Raw genomic sequence first — 20,197 nt, forward strand, 5'->3', positions numbered from 1 at the left:
CCTCTTGGCCTAAATAGCAGTTACAGTAGAAATATGAAGGCAGAAGAGAGAGAGGGCCTCCAATGCCCAGGGGGACTTCCCTGTACTGGGACCCTAAGGCCCAGGCTCCATGAATAGGGGCCACAAGGATTCCTTGTTCCCTAGAAGCTGCATGGACCAGTTTGGATAACAGTAGGAGGAGGCTGGACAAGAGAACTTTGTGTCTTCCAGGTAGGGGTCTCTGGAGGACTGCAGAGGTGGCTCAGCTATACAGGGCTGTGTGTCCATTCTACTCCTACTCTTGATAAGGCTGTAGCCAGCATCCTTCCTGGGTGCCTCCTGGGGCCAGCAGCCAGGTGCCTGTCAGCTGATGTGAAGCCCAGCAGGACCCAAGGCCCCATGGCCCTGAACAAGCTCCCTGGTCACAGAAAGAGGCCTATTGTGTACTTGTCCAGACACTGACTGTCCAAAGCCCCGACTGATGGACACTGGTTGGCAGGAGGGTATGTTTGCCTCTGTTTCACAGAAAAGGAGGCCCTGAGAGGGACTGGAACTGGGTCAAGGTCTCCCAGAGTTGGTGCTAAAGCTGAGCCACAACCTACTCTCCTGGCACCTAGACCAGAATGAGAAGGGGGGCATTCATTCATTCATTCATTCATCCATCCACCCATTCACACGTTCAACAATTCCTGGGACCTCTGGAACCATAGTAGGAAGAAGGCAGACCTGGTCCCGGCTCTCCTGAAGCTCACCGTGAAGGGAAGGGTCCTTGGCCAGGAAAGGCCATCAGAGTGGGGTTGAGGACAGAGACGGAAGCGATATGTATATGTAGCTGGAGTAGTCTGAAAAGGCTGCTCGTGGAAAGCAGCTCAAGAGGGATCAAGAAGCGGGGATGTTCAGTAAATTTCTAGTGACTCGTTCTGAACGAGATGAAGCAAAAGGAGCATGGGGGAGGCTTCCTCCACCCTCCTCTCTAGAGCTGGAGAGAAGCAAGACCCTGAATGCCTGGATTTTCTTCCTGAGGCAAGAAAGAGCGCCCACCTCCCTTCCCCTACCAGGTCTCAAGCATGGGAAGTGAGTTTGCAGCGTGGTGCTCTAAGCAGGTCCCTGAGAGGAGAGAGCACAGGTTCAGCGCAAGGTCTCTCACTGTGGGTGACGCCAGGAGTCACACAAGCACTAGACAAACTTTGCAAAACTTTAGCGTCTCTGAAAACCTCGGCCAGGCAGTAGTATGGTCACTACCGGCCGCTCTCCGCGCAGCACCCGAAGCGGACGCACTGACCCCGCCACTGTATCGCTAGGCAGAGTCCCCGAACGGGTGACTGGGTGTCGGGACGGGGCGGGGCGGTTCCAGAGTCTGTCCAGAGTCCTCCCGCCCACGCCTGACCCGGCCGGGGTGGGAGCTACTCCGAGAGGGCGGGCGGAGCCCCTGGCACGTGGGTCCCTGCGGCAGCGAGGGACGCGAGCCCCGGCACCCCGGAGCGGTGGCCGCTGCGAAGCGGGCTGGCGAGAACTCGCGGAGGTGAGGGGCGGGCCGCTTGGAGGGGCCGGAGGCGGAGAGAGGTGAGCGGGCGCGGCCGGGACGCAGCGGTGGAGACTGGGCGCTGGGAAGGTAGAGCGGTGCGCGTGTGGCTGGCGGAGTGGGGCGCGGTTGCGAGCCGGTGTGAGCGCGCCGCGGGTTGGTGGTGGAACTCTGTCTCCACCGCAGCACTGATCTCTAGGAGTGTGGACGGATACCCTGGTGAGTCTGTGTCCACGTATTTGGGACAGTCTGTGTGTCGGTGGGTGAGCGCGTGCGCCCCTACGGTATCAGTAGCTGAACTAGTAGAACTTGTTTGTGTGTTTGTGTGTGTGTGTGTGTGTGTGTGTGTGTGTGTGTGCGTGTGCGTGCGCGTGCGCGCGCGCGATCCGGGGTAGGCGCCCCCGTGGCGGCCTGAAACCCGTGAACCCCTGGAGGCCCGCTCACTCCAAGGGCACTCAGAGTGGCCAGCCCCTGCCTGGGTGTCTGGAAGACTGGGGTTGGGGGAAGGGTTGGGGCAATGGCCTGGAAGGACAGTTAAGCCTCTGTCAGGGGACTTTTAATCTGGCAGGCGGTGCTGTAGGAAGGGTCAGTCTGGAGAAAGGCAGTGAGCTCCCTCCACTCCCCAACTAGGGCCGCCAACGGCAAATTTGGACGCCCCTGGAGCCAGATCTGAGGGCCAGGCCCTGCTGTGGACTAGAACTGACATTTTGGGGTCTTTGGGGCTGGTGGCCGGTGTTCCTTTCAGCATAGTATCCTTGGTGTCCCTGGGCTTACAGCCTGAGGTGCTTGGTTTGTTTTGGATCTAGGCTGGAGTAAAGGGAAACTTTTGAGGGCCAGAGTGAGGCCCCAGTGAAGTCTCAGTTATCTCAGTGGGTAGGATTGGCTGAGGTAGGAGATTCTCTGAGCAGAAAGGGCCCACAGAAGCTCTGGAGAATCAGATCTATGTAACCCTGGCTAAGGCATGTCCCTTCACTGAGCCTCATGGCCTCATCTGTGAAAAGGAAATAATGATGTGGAATCTGAGGGCTCTTGAGGAGCTGATGTGTGGGTCCTGTTGGGCACCAATGTCCTGTTGGACAGGTTCACAGGTTAGGGGTGGGAGTCGGAGTGGGGTCGGTCCCGAGAGGGAACTTTCTAAAACCCAAATCCCAACTGTTATGCCTGGGCTAAACTTTCTTAGGATTTCTGCAGGACACAGCCTGAACCTTTCAACCTGATACTCATGGTCTCCAAGAACTGATCCTTGCTAGTATTTCCAGCCCCCTCTCCCACCTGACTCTTTGCCCACTAGTAACTGCATGGAGTTTGCTACACACACGGGACTGTCTTGTCTCCGGATCATTGCGTATTCCAGGCTCCCCGCTTGAATGCTCTCCTATTCTCATTTTCCGCAGTCGGAAAACTACTCAGCTTTGGGGCCCAGCTCAGCTGTCTCCTCCTCTGGGAAGCCTTCTTTGATCCCAGCTAGGTTGGGTTCTTCTGGGTGCTCACAGTTTCAATAGTGACAGCCCTGGTCCCACTTTGGACTGTCATGGCCTCTGTCTGTCTCCTTTCCAATCCCCAGGTTTGAGGTCCCCTGGAGGGCAGGAACTAAGGCTTATTTATGTGTTGCCAGCACCCTGCACAGGGCTGAGTTGAACTGAGAGAGCAACAGCAGCCCCTATCCCCTGCCCCCTGTCCCCAGTTTTCCCAGTGAAAGCCTGTCTATAGTGGAGCTCCATGTCATTACAAAGAAAGGGAAACCAGAATCAGGTCAACAGAGTGGGTTGCACAGGTTGTCAGAACAGTGTGTCCTAGGATGCTACAGGATCCAGAGTGTGCAGGCCAAAAATTTGGACTTTATGCTGAAAGCAATAGGGAGCCATGGAAGGTTTTTGAGCAGGAAAGATCCATGGTCAGAGAGCACCATTTCAAAAAGATCTCTGGCTGCAGGGTGGAGAATGGATTGAGTAATGCTAAGTGCATGGAGGTCAGGACATTTATGATATTGACACCAGAACCATCCAGACATTGTTCAAACTCTGAGCTCTTACCCCCTTGTTTAAACACTTCCCTGACCCCGCAAATGCTTCTGTTGAGGAATTTGGAGACAATTAGGACTCTCCCTCCCCCCAGTGGGAACCAGGATACCAGTGATCGATCTCACTCCAGCTCTGCTCCTAACTTGCTGGGTGACCTTGGGGCAGTTCCTATCCTGCCAGCCTCTAAAAGGAGGCTAAAGCCATTAAGGTCCTGTGCTGAGAGTGTGTATATGGGGAGGCCCTGGCACGGATGGCTTGTCACTTTTCTTCTTGCCTTGGACTGTCCTGGCATCTGGCCAAATGGTTTGGAGGATCACAGTGGGAGACTCTCATAAATGAGTGTCAAGCTTGCACTGCAGAGTGAGGCTATGGCCCCTCTGTACCTGTCCTGCTGAGGATACACAGGACTCTGAGGCCTCTGGATCTCCCAAGCACCAGATAAAGAGTATGAGAACATCACCAAGGCCTCATGGGCAACAATGTGGGTGCTTTGATTTGTCTTCTCTCCTAGCTGTAGCCCTCAGAGAGGCCACTGTGTCCCTCCAGGTATTGATTGGTTTTCCATCTGTAAATTGGGCATTATGAGCCTTGCCTCTTCAAATGCAAGGTTGCTATGAAGATTCTTTAGATTGCGGTCTGAAAAGGGCTTTGTAAGCTGTAAAGTGCAGTGCACAGGGGGAGAAGTGTGCTACCCATAGACTTAAACACATTTTGAAGACAATAACAGAAAATGGATGCAATAGCAAGGGAATGTGCTGGTTTGGGGAATTTAAACTGTTGACTGACTTCTTCTGCCCTACCCCATCTGCTTGCTAGTAGTAATTTATAAATGTTCCTCACTTTATCCTCCACCAACCCTGTCAGTGACAAATAATTATCTCTATTTTGCAGATGAGGAAATAGGGGCTCAGAGAGAGTATCTTGCCAAGGTCACAAAGCCAAGGTAAAAGCTGGGGCTCCTGCCTACCTGCCCCAGCTTATATATACATCCCCAGTTAAGACAGAAGCCCCATCTGGATGTGGCCTGGTTCTGTGACTATCAGGCTGAAGGAAGTTTGAATTCTGCCCTGAAAATCTGTCTTTAGATCTTGCTTGTGGTCTGATTACCCAACTGCTAATAATATAATGCCTACTCAGGCCTGCCCACAGGACTAGGGAAGCCTTGTTGACCTGGTGAGAGGAAGTGGAAGTGCCCCTAATGAAATCTTTCCTCTCCCTGAACTGCCTTCTGTGGACCTGTCTGGTATACCTTTTGGTTCACACCTTCTTGGGCTGCCTTTGTGTTCTCAGGCCTGGCCTCCCCAGCCGTTCAGGTCTGATGGGGTTGTGGGGAGGCTGTCTGTGGGGGCTCATACTGATCTCTGTACTCGACCTAGGGGTCAGCAGGCCAGGCCTGCTTTATTTCTGTGTCTACATCACCCAACACAGGTTGGGCTAAAAGAGGTGCCAGTGAGTGTTTGGGTAATGAATGACTGGGTGAAATGGGTATATAGTGGAAGAGGAATGCCTTGCTCAGTGGAGAGCTACAGTTGGTTCTTGAGTAGAAGATTTCCTCCATTCCCCTGCCACACCTTCTCTTAGGCCTCAGTCAATTTTGGTTCAGGATGAGTAACTACAGTCCCTGCTGGGAGACTGGGCAGCCTGGGCCCTCCTGGGAAACTGCTTCCTCCTTGGACCTCCATCCTGGTACCCTGTCACTGTTATTGTAGTGACAATGACATTGCCTGGGCACTGGAGTGTGGGAGGAGGTCTTCCCTCAGACTTGTTGGGGTCTACATGGCCTACCTCTGTTGGGGGAGGTTCCCCTATCCTGTCCACCTTCCATGTGGCACCATCTTTGAAAAAGTCAACTCCAACCATGTTCTTGCCCACTTAAGCCCTGCCACGGCTTCTCATTGTCCTCAGGATAGAGGCCAAGTTCCTCAGCCTGGTTTTCCATGCGAGTCCCGTAGCAGCCCCTCCCCCACCACACATGCACATTCTGTGCCACCAAACCTCTACTCCAGCCTCATAAGACCCCTGGTTTATGCAAACAGTCCACATTACCACACCACTGAGTCTTTGTACCTGTTCTTGATTCTATCTTCAAGGCCCTCCTACTCTGCGTCCACCTAACAATGTCCACCTGACAAAATTTTAATCATCTATTAGGTCCCAGTTCAAATAAAGGCTCCTCTTCTGGGAAGCTTTTCCCGACCAGCTCACCAGGCTGATTAGGCGTACTCTAGGCTTCATGGCCCCTGGGCTTCTTTTGGCCATGGTTGATCACCTAAGTAAACTTGGCCCATGTCTGTGGCTTTCTCCTCATTCAGACTGGAGCTATTTAAGGGCTTGACTGAGTCTTATTTGAGTCTGGTTTGCAGGGTCCCTCTAAGGCAGCGGTTCTCAACCTGTGGGTCGCGACCCCGGCCGATGGCTTTAGGCGACCCCTGTGTTTTGGTCGATCGACCCCCGCTGGGGTCGCGACCCACAGGTTGAGAACCGCTGCTCTAAGGTAAGGCACATGGGGGCATTGGCAGCTATTTGCTGAGACTTTGTGACTCCTGAGAGAGAGACTTATGATTGTTATTCTAAAAGTCCAGACTCCTGTGGTTCTTTTTTATTTTAGCTTTTATATTTGCGTTTATTCTTCATTTAACTTTTAAAACACTACTATAGTTGAATATTAAAACAAAAACAATAGCAAGTAGTGAGCATATTATGGTTATAGTCTTTCACTCATTCACTACAGTATATAAAAGGCGAGCAGTGAGTGTTGCTCACTGGCCCCATTAAGAGGTCTGACACTGAACACCGCCCCTAGGATGATGCTCATCACCTGCATATGCTTCCCCATTGGAATGGCGCCGTCTTTCTTGATTTGGATCAAAGTTCACCAGTTCTACTTGGTTCATTTCATCAGTCTCTTTTACTTCCTTCCCTTCAGGTAGGAGTTCTTCCAACAAAGAAAGTTTATCAGCAGAGAGAAAGCCATTCTCAGGAAAGTTTACCTTAAATTTGATGATTAAGCGACCCTTTTCATATGGTCTACGATAAAGTGGCATGCCTTCATTTAGCACACACTTGATATCACCATGCTTGACAGTATGACCTGGATGAGAGGTGATGACTATGGTTTGGTTGTCAAGAGTAACTGTTGGCTTTTGGAAGCCACACAGTGCTTCAGCCAGCTCTATGTCCATACATATGAAAAGGCCTTCCCCCTCGTCGAGTCAAAACAACATGGTCCTTCTGATCTAAAACAATGATAATATCTCCTGGCTTCAGTCCTGGTTCTTGGGCTCCTTCACCATGGAATGTAGTCTTCTGGCCATCTTTCATGCCCTTGTCAATATGAACTTCTAGAATCTTCTTCTCTCGAACTATCTTCCTTCCATTGCAGCTTTTACATCTGTCTTTAGGACTGGTCCGTTCCCCATGGCCCTGGCACTCCATGCACACAGACTGAGTTTGCTGAACCATTCCAGGGCCTACCTGATGAATTCCTATTTGCATCCCAGTACATCGGCAGTGGGACAGCACTCTACTGCTCCTTTCTTACCACCTTGGCCTTCACATTTGTCACGAATCCCATTCTTTTGTAGAGCTAGTTTTCATGTTGCACCAGTATATAAATATGCTAAGGTTACTGAGAGTTGATGCCAAGCATTTTCACCTCTCTTTCTCTCTGCATCCTTCCTCTCCTCCACAAAACATATCAAAGATGTGCATGGGGAATCAAAACCACCACCTGCTCCACCTTCTTTAATTGCTGTTCTCCTCTTTTGTCATATATGTAATTCCCTTTTCTTTGCATCAAAGAGCCCTTTGTAAGCTTGAGATACCTGTTTAAACTTCTCTCCTTCATTTGGATTCTTATCAGGGTGGTACTTCAAGGTGAACTTCCTATAAGCTTTTTTCAACTTCTCTTGGGTGGCATTGGGTTGGACCCCCAAAACGTGGTTTCTTTCACTGTTTTTGACAGGCGGTGAGCGGGCTGACGCCGGTGTGGAGGAGTGGGAAAGAGCTCGCCGCTGTGCGCAGCTCCGAAAGCCGCCTCTCTTCTGCCTCTCACTGATTGTTCTGGGAAGCTCCCTCCTGTGATTCTGAGAATCTCAAAACCAAAGGCTATCAGAAGCACGAGTAACAGAAATGAAGAGACATCTAGCATTCACTCTCAGAACCAGAGAGTCTTGGAGTTGAACTGTAAAAACCTATGCACTCAGAATCCTGAAAATACTCAGAATGAGACAGTTTCAGAATCACAGACTCACTTGAATCCTGTTCTCTAGTTTTACCCTTTTTTTCTACCTTGGGTTCTCCATTCTCCCTCTTTCCTTCCAAGCTGGACCCTTCCTGCTTCTCTTCAGACTTGACCACAGCCCCCTTTCAGGAACTTTTCCTGACAGTTCTGACCATGGCCTCTTTGCTGGGTCACCCAGGAGGGTCCTATGCTGAGAAGTGCCTCAATGTCTCTCTGCCATGATGGGTAGACACAGCTCCCACATCAGGACAGGGCATGATTTTCTAGCCCATGGGTCACTCACCTGTCCCCCTGTCTTATCATTCCTCATGAGCTGTACTGTGTAGTGGTGACTCTCCCCAGTTGACCAATGAAGAACCCAAGGCTCAGAGAGGGGACCCGTTTGATTGAGATTGCACAACATGGACAGTTCTTAGTTGGAACCTGAACCCTGGGTTCTTGCCTCTGAGTCTGGCTGGAGGCCTTTGGATTGTGATAGGTTGATGTGGAATCCAGGGCCTTGTGTTTCTGAACTGGTTCAGTTTAGCAGTGCATCTCTATAGCCCTGTGGTGGGCAGGGCTGGGCTGGACCTCGCAGGGGTAGGACAAGTAGTTTGGAGTCCTGCCCTGGGTGAGGGTGGAGGTGCTCCACTGCACACTGAAAATACTGGAATTAGAACACAGACCTTGAGTAAGGCCCTTCCTCTTAAGGAGTCTGTTACCTGATCTATAAGGTGGGAGAACCAGTCCAGCTGATCTGATACCCGCACACTCAGATGCTCTGAGCTCCCATAGCCAGGATCCCGGTGGTTCCCAAGAGGGAGAGTGCCTCCAGAAGGGGCTGCAGGGCCCCAGGGCTTCCTGGAGAAGTCCGTAGAGGCTTTTCATTGCAACAGCACCTGTAGATAATATCTGAAGTTACCCCCTCAGCTATTTCCCCAGATGGGCCCCAGTGCCTGTGGTGCAGAAAGCACTCCGGGCAAGGCTGGGGGCTGCAGGCCTTCAGCTCTGTGGAAGACATTTGAGAGGGGACAGAGGATGACTTCTAAGATCCTGTCTTTTAACCCAGCCTTGCCCTCTCTTCTCCCCTCAATCCTAAGGAATGACTGGCAGTTTCTCAAACATACTGTGTGATCTCTCGCTCTGGTTTTTACTCACTGTGCTTTTCTTTCTTTCTTTTTAAAATTATTTTTCTTAAGTGAGAAGCATGGAGGCAGAGAGAGAGACTCCCGCATGCGTCTGACTGGGATCCACCAGGCAAGCCCCCTATGGGGCAATGCTCTGCCCGTCTGAGGTCGTTGCTCCATTGCTCAGCAACCGAGTTATTTTAGCACCTGAGGTGACACCATAGAGCCATCCTCAGTGCCCAGAGCCAACTTGCTCCAACTGAGCCATTGCTGTGGGAGGGGAAGAGAGAGATAGAGAGAAAGGAGAGGGGGAAGGGTGGAGAAGCAGATGGTGGCTTCTCCTGTGTGCTCTGACCAGGAATTGAACCCAGGACATCCACATGCCAGGCTGACCCTCTACCACTGAGCTCACCGGCCAGGGCCTCACTCTGCTTTTCTTCTCTTTTCACTCATTTGACCCCTTCCAAAATGCAGGTCAAGTATTCTCTCCTCCAGAAAGCCTTCCTTGACCATCTCCCCATTCCCATTAGGGTCCTTTTTATCTGCCTCAGCCCTGTTGCCTCTGCTTCCTTCAGCGCTGATTATCCTGAGTTGTTATTACCTATTTCTGGGTCCTCTCCCATGTACTACCCCTCTTCCTGGCCAACCTTGACAATGTTCCGCCTTGGAATCCCCAAATGATCTATACAAGGACAGTCATAAAAAAGATAATCTCTGTAAAAAGGTGGGTGAGTGAAGAAATGTGGTGGGGTCTAGTTTCAGCTGGGAGTCCCTGGACTTCCCTCCCTTCTGAGGATGGCTTTCAGTGTGGGAAACCTTGATCAGTGGCCAGTCTGTCTGTGACCTTGCTACTCTGCCCAAAATTCTGTGGGTTTCCTGCCGCCCCTCTTTGTCTTCCTAAGAAACTTCCATCCTCTCTGCCTTCTTCACTGGCTAATGTCATATCTCTTTCAATTATTTCATAAAATGGAATTGTAAATCATCTCCTTTAACTATCAACAACCTTATGGGGCAGGTAATGGCAGGTAATGTTCTTAGATTGCAAAGGTATTGAGACTTTGGTTGTGGTGAGGAGACTTGTCTGGGTCCCACAGCTAGGAAAGGCAGAACTGGAATTTTCCACCTACCCAGTGCTCTCCCATGCTCCTTGATGGTGATCCTGGTCCGGGTCTGCTGTTTCCCTTCACAGCAAAAGCAGGCAACGGGGTTTCCAGAATGGTGATTGATCACAATCCCCTCCCAGGCTGGACAAGGCCAACTAGCTGGGAAGGTGAGCGAGTACATTTCAGATTTACTCTAGTGGAGGAGCTGCAATGTTATCTAACTACCCTGGAAATTCCTCAGCTGGCCTGGGAACTGTCACAGCCTTTTCTGTTGGCTTTGGGCTCACTAGTTGAGGACCCGGGGTGGGGTGGAGGCAGAGCCAAGTCAGTGGGGCAGGTAGTATGCATGTTTGGCTTGGCCCTACCCTTGACTCACTGGTGACCTTATGTGAGACCTTGGGCTAACCTTTCTGGCCTTAGTTTTGTTTGTTTTGTTTTGTTTTACTTGTGAGATGACTACAATGACCATCATAGCTGCTTCACACCTGGAAAGTACCAGGAAGAGTAGATCCTGGGCCTCGCCTCTAGAGTGTTCCCTTTGGTAAAGAACTTGCCAGACAGCCGTCCCTTTGACAAGGCCTTTTTCCTGTGCTGCCTGCGTGAGCCGTCACCGGTCTCCCCAGAATTTGTGGAGATGATGGGCCACCAGTGGTTATCTCCGTCAGAGGCAACTACAAGTTTCACATCAAAAGAAATTAGGTTGATGCCCCCACAGTTCTGTGGAATAAGAAGGCTCAAAAACTTTGCCTCTCTCTCTGACTTGCACAAATTTTGTTTGGATCATGCACGAGAAGAGGTGGAAAGATGGATGCCAATCATATTACAAACAGCTGATGGGAATATCCACCTTTTACCAGGAGATGACCTGTACATAGAAGATTCAAACCTTTTAGACAATCATTTTTCCACTGAAAAAAAGACTGAAGAAACCATGAATGAAAGCAAGAAGTTGCACCGAATAGTGTGGCACAATCATCATCTTTATAGTATCTACGTGACTGTTCAGTCAAAGTATACACATGTTTGTCTTAAGAACTCTATAACAAGTAAGAGCCATTTGTAGTGTATTGCTTATTTGTAAGCTGGCCTACTTGAAGTTGTCCTAATAAATAAAGAGAGTTAACTAGGAAAAAAAAAAAAGAACTTGCCAGAAAAGCAGAGCCATGGGGCTCAAAGAGAGCCAGTCAGGGAGCCCCCTGGAGGAAAGGACCGAGGCTTTGGAGGGAAGGAGGTAGTGGTCAGGGGCACGACTCCTGCAGTCAGACAGGGCTGCTCTGCCACTTGCTAGCTTTGTGACCCTGGAGAGGTTATTTTGCTTTGCTAAGCTTCTCAGAATTAAATGAGAAGGGGTCTGAAAAGCCATCAAACATGGAACTTGCCACAAAGAAAGCACTCAACCCTTGTCATATTTGCCGTTAGAAGATAAGGGATGGTGTTCCTGAGCAAAGATAGACCATGGAGCTGCTTTTGCTGTGCTTGACACAGGAAGATAAGGATGGAAGCAGAGAGGGTGGGTTGTCTGGAGGGGTGGCAGGGACCAATCAGGGCCTGGAGTGTTGGGCTCAGGAGCTTAGACATAGCCTGAGAGCAACAGGGAGCCATGGAAGGGGTTTTGAGCTCTACAATATATGGTCAGATTCATGTTTTAAGAAGACCTATGACTGCTGTATAAAAGATGAACAGGAGGGCAGGGGGTAAAGGCAAGGGGATCAGGGAGGGGATTAGTGCAATGCAGAAATGCAGGCCCAAGTCCCGGAAGTGGGGAGAAGTGTCGTCTCTGAGCCACTGCACGGGTTGGACTGACAGGACTTGGTGAGTCATGGTTTTCACATGGGTGGGAAAGAGAAGTTGTCAGGGACATATTGGAAGTTTGAAACTGGGAAAGATGGGTGGTGGATCCCCTTCTCAGAAATTGGAGGATGGCTTTGAGAAATTTCTGTGCTCACCTTAGTCTGTTGAGTGAAGAAGGCATCTCCTAAGGAGAAGACAGGGTGTGACCCTGGGCCGAGTGGGGTGAAAAGGTTGAGTTCTTTACCTTGTCACTAGGCCTAGAGCAGATTGGCACATAGCTACCAGCCTGCTAGCCCAGGTCAGCTGGAGGCTCCTGGGGCAAGGTACACTAGGAACACAGGCCCAGGGTTATTTCCCAGGGCCTTTGCTCCCTGTCCTATTCCTGCAGCCACCAGCTCTTCTCTCTGCTTTCTGCCCTGCCAGCACTGCACTCAGCCTGGGGACCTGGCCTCAGCTCTCTGGACTCCACTCCCCCATTGCAGAGAAGTGAAGGAGACGGGCAAGGATGTTATTTTCCCCTTGTGATGTGTCTGAGATTCTGATGGATGTTGGGAACTGTCCACACAGAGGGTTCCCTCTACTAGGTCAACATCCCTGCACTGAAGCGCTGTGCCCAGCATGTGTGAGGAACTCCCAGGCAAGACAAAAACCAGGGCCAGAACCCAGAAGGCCTGGCTTCTGATCTTGTCCAGGTCCCTAACTGTGAGGCCCTGAACCTCAGTTTCTCCCTCTGTCAAATGGGAGCTTGGCACGAGTGATTTCTAAAGGCTGTTCCAGGCCCTGGCTAGGACTGTATGTGTTTGAGTGTGAGTGTGTGTGTGTAAGTGTGGGGGGTGGGTGGGTGGGGGTGTGCACTGCCTGTGCATCTGTCTTAGCATGACTGTGTATATCTCTGTGTAGCTGTATATCTAGGTGTGTCCATACCTGTGTGTGTTCAGGTGTGTTTACAACACCTATGGAGGAATGATTAGGGCGACACAGGGTATTCCAGATAGAGACCCAGCTTGAGCAAAACTGTGTTGACTGAAGTATTGTCAAGTGCATACTGAGCGAGGAGGGTATTGATCGTTCCCTGTTGTGGGGCTGAAGCGCAGAACCAAAACCAAGGAAAAGGGCTCCGGAGGCTCGGCTCAGCTCTGCAGGATATGGGGAGACCTTCCGTGGCAAAACCACCTTCCTGTGGAAGGGCTTCTGGGGAAGAAGGCTGGGAGCAGCCATCCCCATAGCCTGTGAGCTGAGGATGGATGTCTGGTGGGCAGGGATACCCCTATAGGGACCAACACACCAAGTCACTTATCTGCCTCTTTCAGGCCAAGGCTGGAGCAGAGAAGGGTGGCCCCAGGAGCCTGGCTGACTTCCTGTGACCCAAAGACCAAGCTGTTTCTATCTCTCTGTGTCTCAGGAGCCCACAGCACTGCCTGCCCTGAGAAATGCTGGAAGCTGGGTGCGGCCCCAGGCGGGGGACCTGTTTTTCCTGTTTCCTGCCGAGTTCCCTGCAGCCCTGTCCAAGCGTGTGCATTCATGAGTGAGGAGCCTCAGTGGGCACTGAGCATCCTGACAGCGAGAGCAGGGACCTGTCAGGTATGGACATACGAGGGTGGGGTCCGCTGGCTGGGAGGATGGGGCAGGAGCATGCATGTGTGTGTATACACTGAACCGAGGGTAGATCAAGGGGACCCCTGCCCTACTCTAGCATCCTAGGCTGTGATGAATTTAGGCTTCAGAGCCAGCGGCCCTGGGTCTCAAGCCCCATTTTTCCAATTCCAGGCAGTGTGATCTTGAACAAGGAGCTTCACCTCTATGTGTTTACTGGGGAATGAGGGTGGGGAGTGAAATAAAGATGCTGTAGGGAAGCTGCTCAGCCCAAGCTTGGCTCCTACAAAGTGAGGGGGTAGGGATCCAAGATCAGAAGCTCCTGACCCAAACTGCCGCATGATCTGAGCCAGAGAGAGGCGAAGTAAAAGAATGTGGCCAGCTCAGACAGCTGACCCATCTCCAGAATATCTGGGTCCAGTTACCTACCCTCCCTCAGTCCAGAGAAGGACAGGGCCTTCTCTGCAGTTTTTGAAAGAGAGACAGTCCTGTGAGAGCAGGAGCAGACCTCAGGTGGACTGGACCCCAGGAAAGCTGGGGTGGTTCCTGCCACCTAGGGTCAGCAGCTGCTAAATCTCGAAATGTCATTGTCCTCTGGGTGGCTCTCGGAGGAATAAGGGAAAGGAGAGCCACCGTCATAAAACTCAACCTACTCTGGGCTCCCGTAGCCTTTTGTGCTTGCTTCATTCATTCATTCTCTCATTTACGTTAAACCTGCTTTATTTTATTTTTAATTTATTTATTTTTAATTGAATCTATTGGGTTACTGGTTGACAAAATTATACAGGTATCAGGTGCACAGTTCTATACAACGCATATATCTATCTGCTTTAAATCAGGCCTCTTGCTGGATAATAGGGACAGAGGAAAGAATCAGAAGGCCCCAACCCTCTGGGGGCACCCCGAATGTGTCAGGGTAGAGGATGGATAGACAAATTACTGGAATGCCTGGGGAAGGTATTAAGAGGAGAGCTTCAGTAAGAGGTGACATTTGGGCAGGATGGAGTGCAGTGTGGGTTCTGGAAAGGTTTTCCAGGCAGAAAGAACAGCATGCACAAAGGCAAGGAAGCCTGGTAGAGCACTTACACAACTCATATTTCCCTCCAGACTCGGAGCTCTTCAGGGCAGGGCCAGCCAGTACTGGGAATGGACGAGCTGGTGAGCGGTGTTAGAGTTAGGCAGGAGCCTGCGTCAGGGGAGCAGGGAGTGAGGCCTCAAGGGCATTGAAGTCAGCAAAAGCAGAAGAGAGGGCTCGGAACTTGGCTGTCTCCACAAGTAGGGGCTGGGGAGGCAGGAACGATGTAATCACAGGTTGGTGAGCCAGCTTGTAGAGGGAGAGGGTGGGCAGAATCAGTCTGGACAGGGGCCACGGCAATGGAATCCCCAGCTGGCCTGGTAGGGTGGGGGCCAGGATGCCTTAAAACAGGTGGAAAGTGCAGCTCCCTAGGTTCACTAAAGACTTAAGGAAATCTCCACCCCTCTCATTAGTGTCAGAAATTCCACCACGAGTGATGAGCTAGAGCATTGTGCAGAGCAAGGGGATGTTGACTTGGGCTCTGGCCCTGACCTTGAGGAGAGACCTGCCAGACCTCGGCACTGGGGCCGGAGCTGAGGCCGCAGTGCAGAGCTGGGACTGGGTGTCTTGGAGGGGCACTCCCCTATCTGTAGTGGGGAAGAGGACCTCATGAGGGAAGTTTTATGGCTGTAGTCCTCTAAGGCCAGGGAATTCAGTCCATGAGCTCTGAGTCTCAGGAGGGCAGGAAATGCCTGATGTCACTGAGGTTCACTGCAGAGCTGGATACCCCACGCTGGTGTCTCTGGTTGGAGGGCCAGAGACTGTGGCCCTCTACATATTCTCAGTCCCGGACTCTGGCTTCCACACTCCTCCTGTAGCTTCTGCAAGCTGGCAACCCCCAGCCCTCTTCTCAGAGTGTCAGATCTGATGTCCCAGCCTTCGCCCATCCCACATCCCACCATACCCCTCAGACACTCCACACTCACCATGTCTGACCCTGAATTCCTCCTCTCCCTCCTCTCTGCCTCTCTCTCCTGCCCTCCTCCACTCAGACTTCCTCTGGGCCAGTCTCTCCAGCTTCCCTCCCAAATGCTCTCCCATCTCTCCCCTCAGTGGTCCCCAGGCGTGGCCCCAGCTTTGAGCTCAGCATCACTCCCCTGGCCCACCACACTCATCTGCTCCACAGCCTTCAGTCAAGACCTGTCACTCCTCCACTAGTGGCCTGAGAGATTATCCCAAAGATTTTGAGAAACAGCCACATCTGAACGGAGCCTTGAAGCTCATAACATCACAGCATACCTACTATGCACCAGGCACTGCTCCAAACATTCACACAGATGACTCAGTTAATCCTCACAGCGGTCCTATGATATAGGTTCCATACAGATGCAGAAATAGGAGGGCTGGCTCCAGAGGCCAGGCTCTTCGTAATCACTGGGGCTTGCTGCACTGAAGGATAAAGAGTTGTAATTTCAACAGGTAGATATGGAGGGCACGAATGAATTCCAGGTTGAGGGAGCAACACGAGCAAAGGCTGGGAAGGGAGAAGTGTTGGGCACATTCAGGAAACTGCAGTCACAGAGGATGGTTGGGGCTGGTGAGGTTGGCGGAGGCTGGATTATGAGAACCTCCAGTGCCAGCCTGAAGGGCTAGACTTTCTCGTGACAGCAGGCAGAGTAATGGAGGGTTTCAAGCAGGAGAATGACTTTTTTTTTTTTTTTTTTACAAAGATCCCTCCGGACTGGGGGAGGACTGAGGCTGGAGGCAGAGAGTCTGGTGTAGTGCCTCCAACAGCAAGTGGAGGTGGCCCTGGGCTGCCTGGAGCAGAGGTGGGATGCAGGAAATGCTTTAATGCCAGGTCCTGAGTCCCGGCCCCAGGCCAGGGCGATCCCAGCAGGTTGGCACTGCCAGAATCCCTCCATACCGCCCCCTCTCAGCTTGGAACTGCATAAGGCTTCCCCCTGCCTCCTCACCCTGGAGCTGCCCTGGCTCCTTGGGAAGGAACCTGTGACCTTAGGAGGGATGTCACCGGTGTAGGTTCCCTCCCTCCTGGTTGCACTTGGCAAACAACAGGAGACAGGGAAGATCTGGGGGGGTGGGGTTGGAAAGAAGGGAAACTGGGGACCTGTGTGTCCCTCAGGCCCCCTAATCTCAACTTCAAGGGGCTTGAACTGTTTCTGGGAGGCCAGGCCCGGCACGAAGCTTAAGGTCTAAAGGAGGGGATATCACTATAGAACTCACAAATCCCAACCTCTTAGGACCCCAGGTTCCAAAATGAAAAGAATTATACAGCCCCAGAGTCTCAGGGTACGGAAGCCTCACAAGTTGTCTGCCTCCTCTGTACTCCCAGACACCCCACACACAAGGCACAGCCCCATAAGCAGGGAGTTCATGACCTCCTTCCAGTAGCACCTTCCATTATGGAACAGACTTGGGTGGGAACTGTAGCCTGTCCCCCGCTGTGTGTGACCTTGGGCAAATTACTTAAATGATCTGTTTCTCAGCCTCTTTATCTGGTATGATAACCTGGTTCCCAGAACATGTTGTAAGGATGGAATAAAGTGGCATTTGTAAAACACACATAATAGTAGGATTTTAAAAAGGTCAGCTCTCCCTCCCCTTTCACATTGTTACAAAGTTTTTCTTTGTGTCTGTCCCAAGCCTGCCCACCAGGGACTCCTGCTAGGATTTCCAGCCAGCCTTCTGGGACCTTTGGGCACATCTCTGCCCTCCAGACTGGGATATCTGTACCCTGCCTCCCAGCTGACAGAGAGTTCTGATTGGTCACATTGGTTGGGTAGGGAGAGGAGGAAGGTGGGCAAGTTGTTCTCTAGGTGCTCCCTGGGCAGTCAGTCCCTGTGGGTGTGTTATATGCCCACTATGACGAGGTAGGGGGACCTCAAGATAGTGATAATGTGGAAGAAAACCTGGGTAGGCCTGGAGGAAGCTGAATTTGACCCACAAATGAAGTCCCCATCTGTCCCCACTCCCTCCTCCACTCAGACTTCCCTGGCATCTTCAGGAGGGTCACTGTCCCCTCTGGTAGCCTCACAGGCCAGGGAGTAGCACTGCTGTTTAGAGATGCAGAAAGTGCCAGAACAGAGAAGTTTCTCAAAAATATTTTCTGAGCGAGTGAATGAGTGACTGAAGAGGGAGACCCTTGGAAATACTCCCTCAATACCAAATACAACACACAGGGCCAGAGCCTCCTGGAGAGCCAAAGGTTGAGCTAAGGGAAAGAATGCGCTAATGCCTCCAGGGAGTATGGGCTGCCTGTTGGCCAGATATGCTTTAGAAGGTAGTGGACACTGGGTGGAGCCCGTCTGCCTCAATGGCCCCTCTCCACGAATCTGAAATGATACCCTCTGAGATCCTCAGATTCCAGAGTTCAAAATCCCAGATCTAAAACTCTGTGCTCCTGAGGTTCTAGTGCAGTCGTCAAACCTTGTTTTGGTAAAAGGCCAGATGGTGAGTATTTTAGATTTTGCAGAACATATGGTCTTTGTCACAACTATTCAGCTCTTTGTAAATGGATGAGTGTGTTGTGTTGTGTTCCAATAAAGCTTTGTTTTTAAAACAGACCGGTGGGCTGGATTTGACCTTCAGGGTGTAGTTTGCCTATCCCTGTTCTAAAGTTTTAGAATTGTATGATCTTGCTATTTATCAATCTCATGCATTTTTGAGGTTCTGAAGTTCTGGGACCTGTGGGCCCGGGGAGCCCAGGCAGATAGCAACGAAGGCCTTGAACGTGGTTGGGCAGGTGTTAACCAAAGGAATCTGGGCACTTGGAGTCTCTCATGGCCCCGGTCATGTGGGTGTGTTAGGCCTCTTCAGTGAGCCCCAGTCACGATCCTAATGACTGTTCTTTACTCCCAACTCCCTTTCTTTTAGGGCAATGGCCGAAGGCTTGGGCCTCTGGAATGGCACCATCAATGACACCTGGGATGGGGATGAGCTGGGCTACAAGTGCCGCTTCAACGAGGACTTCAAGTACGTGCTGCTGCCTGTGTCCTACGGTGTGGTGTGCGTGCTTGGGCTGTGTCTGAACGTCGCGGTGCTCTATGTCTTCCTGTGCCGCCTCAAGACATGGAATGCCTCCACCACGTACATGTTCCACCTGGCAATATCAGACGCATTATATGCGGCCTCCCTGCCACTGCTGGTCTATTACTACGCCCGTGGCGACCACTGGCCCTTCAGCACGTTGCTCTGCAAGCTGGTGCGTTTCCTGTTCTACACCAACCTTTACTGCAGCATCTTCTTCCTCACCTGCATAAGTGTGCACCGGTGCCTGGGTGTCTTGCGCCCACTGCGCTGGCTGCGCTGGGGCCGTGCCCACTACGCTCGGCGGGTGGCAGCCGCTGTGTGGGTGCTGGTGCTGGTCTGCCAGGCACCCGTGCTCTATTTTGTCACCACCAGCGAACGTGGCAGCCGCATTACCTGTCACGATACCTCAGCCCCATATCTCTTCAATCACTTCTTGGCCTACACCTCCGTCATGCTGGGCCTGCTCTTCGTGGTGCCCTTCGCCACCATCCTGGTCTGCTATGTGCTCATGGCCCGGCGTCTGCTAAAGCCAGCCTACGGGACCGCGGGGGGCCTGCCGCGGGCCAAGCGCAAGTCCGTGCGCACCATTGCTGTGGTGCTGGCTGTCTTCGCCATCTGCTTCTTGCCTTTCCACGTCACCCGTACCCTTTACTACTCCTTCCGCTCCTTAGACGTCAGCTGCCACACCCTCAACGCCATCAACATGGCTTACAAGATCACCCGGCCACTGGCCAGCGCTAACAGTTGCCTTGACCCTGTGCTCTACTTCCTGGCTGGGCAGAGGCTCGTGCGCTTTGCCCGAGATGCCAAGCTACCCACAAATCCCACTCCTACTGCCCAGGCTGACCACAGGCTGGACCTGCGCAAGTTTCACAGGACTGACAGCAAGACAGAAGACAGGTCGACCAGCAGTGAGAACTCCAGGCAGGCAGAGTCCATGCTGGCTGGTGGTGGGAACACTAAGGATATCAGGCTATAAGACCTGAACTCCTCTGGCCTGTGCAAACTTATATGAAACTGTAGAAACTAGGACTTGTTCAAATGGGATGGTCTCCCCGGATATGGATCATAATGACTCATGCTGGATGGTCAAGGGAGCCATGACCACAACACTCTGTCATTTGGCAGAGGCTCAGGACACTCTCTGGTCCAGAGACTCAACAGTCCCCACAACCCCATCACCATTTGTATGTGTCAGTTGGGGAATAAGGTCTCAAGAAAGGCAAGGATTCAGAGCCAATGCTGCCTGACTCACCCACAGAAAGAGCTGGCTGTGCCTGCCAGCGTACCTAGGCTGGAGCCCAGCTGAACCACGTCAAGGGAAGAAACAGGCCCAGTGAGAAAAGTGACTTACCAAGGTCACACAGCAGAGACTGGGCCTGAGCTACCTGGGAGGGGTGGGTCGCAGGTTGACTACCAGACCCTGATAAGCAGTCAGGGTTGAGCTAGAGCTTCCCACACTGAGTCTGGCGCAGGTCTGGGTGCCACAGTGGACTCAGCAATGAGGAGTACCCCAGCCCAAGAGATGAACGTCTGGAAGCTGATGTCATAAACCCATCTGGAGGTTCCCATGGGCTGGGAGCCAGTTTGAGGCTGTAACTTATACTAAAAGTGTTGTTGTCTGCTGAACTGTGCCCTTCTGTGTGGTTGGAGGATGGGGATGCAGTCTGAGAAGCTTTTCCCCAGCTCACTAGGTTCCTTTCTCCAACCTGTTCTTGTCTGCTGCCTGCCCTCCTGCCAGCTGCCTCAGCAGTGGTCTCTTAAATGTTCCTCTCCA

General features: G+C 51.9%; 1 protein-coding gene and 1 pseudogene across 6 annotated transcripts; one reads left to right on the forward strand and one right to left on the reverse strand.

The window, feature by feature from the left end:
* The first annotated feature begins 1,358 nt into the window (after positions 1-1,358).
* Positions 1,359-20,049, forward strand: P2RY2 (purinergic receptor P2Y2). 6 transcript variants are annotated; one of them, XM_066367971.1, is made up of 3 exons: positions 1,359-1,501; positions 13,168-13,346; positions 18,265-20,049. In XM_066367971.1, the coding sequence occupies exon 3, from the start codon at positions 18,269-18,271 to the stop codon at positions 19,397-19,399; it is 1,131 nt and encodes a 376-aa protein (XP_066224068.1). In that variant the 5' UTR covers positions 1,359-1,501; positions 13,168-13,346; positions 18,265-18,268; the 3' UTR covers positions 19,400-20,049. The 6 variants fall into 6 exon arrangements, with proteins under 6 accessions (XP_066224068.1, XP_066224030.1, XP_066224049.1 ...); XM_066367933.1 differs by having other exon boundaries at positions 1,366-1,542; positions 13,076-13,346; XM_066367952.1 differs by having other exon boundaries at positions 1,366-1,542.
* LOC136388877 (dnaJ homolog subfamily A member 1 pseudogene) lies at positions 6,294-7,233 on the reverse strand (annotated as a pseudogene).
* Positions 20,050-20,197: the final 148 nt, after the last annotated feature.

This window comes from Saccopteryx leptura, chromosome 1, assembly GCF_036850995.1.
Source record: "Saccopteryx leptura isolate mSacLep1 chromosome 1, mSacLep1_pri_phased_curated, whole genome shotgun sequence".
In the NCBI taxonomy this organism is placed as follows: domain Eukaryota; kingdom Metazoa; phylum Chordata; class Mammalia; order Chiroptera; family Emballonuridae; genus Saccopteryx; species Saccopteryx leptura.

What these genes read in the sequence shown, in the direction of transcription:
- P2RY2 (XM_066367971.1), top strand. Translation starts at nt 18,269, where the DNA reads ATGGCCGAAGGCTTGGGCCTCTGGAATGGCACCATCAATGACACCTGG.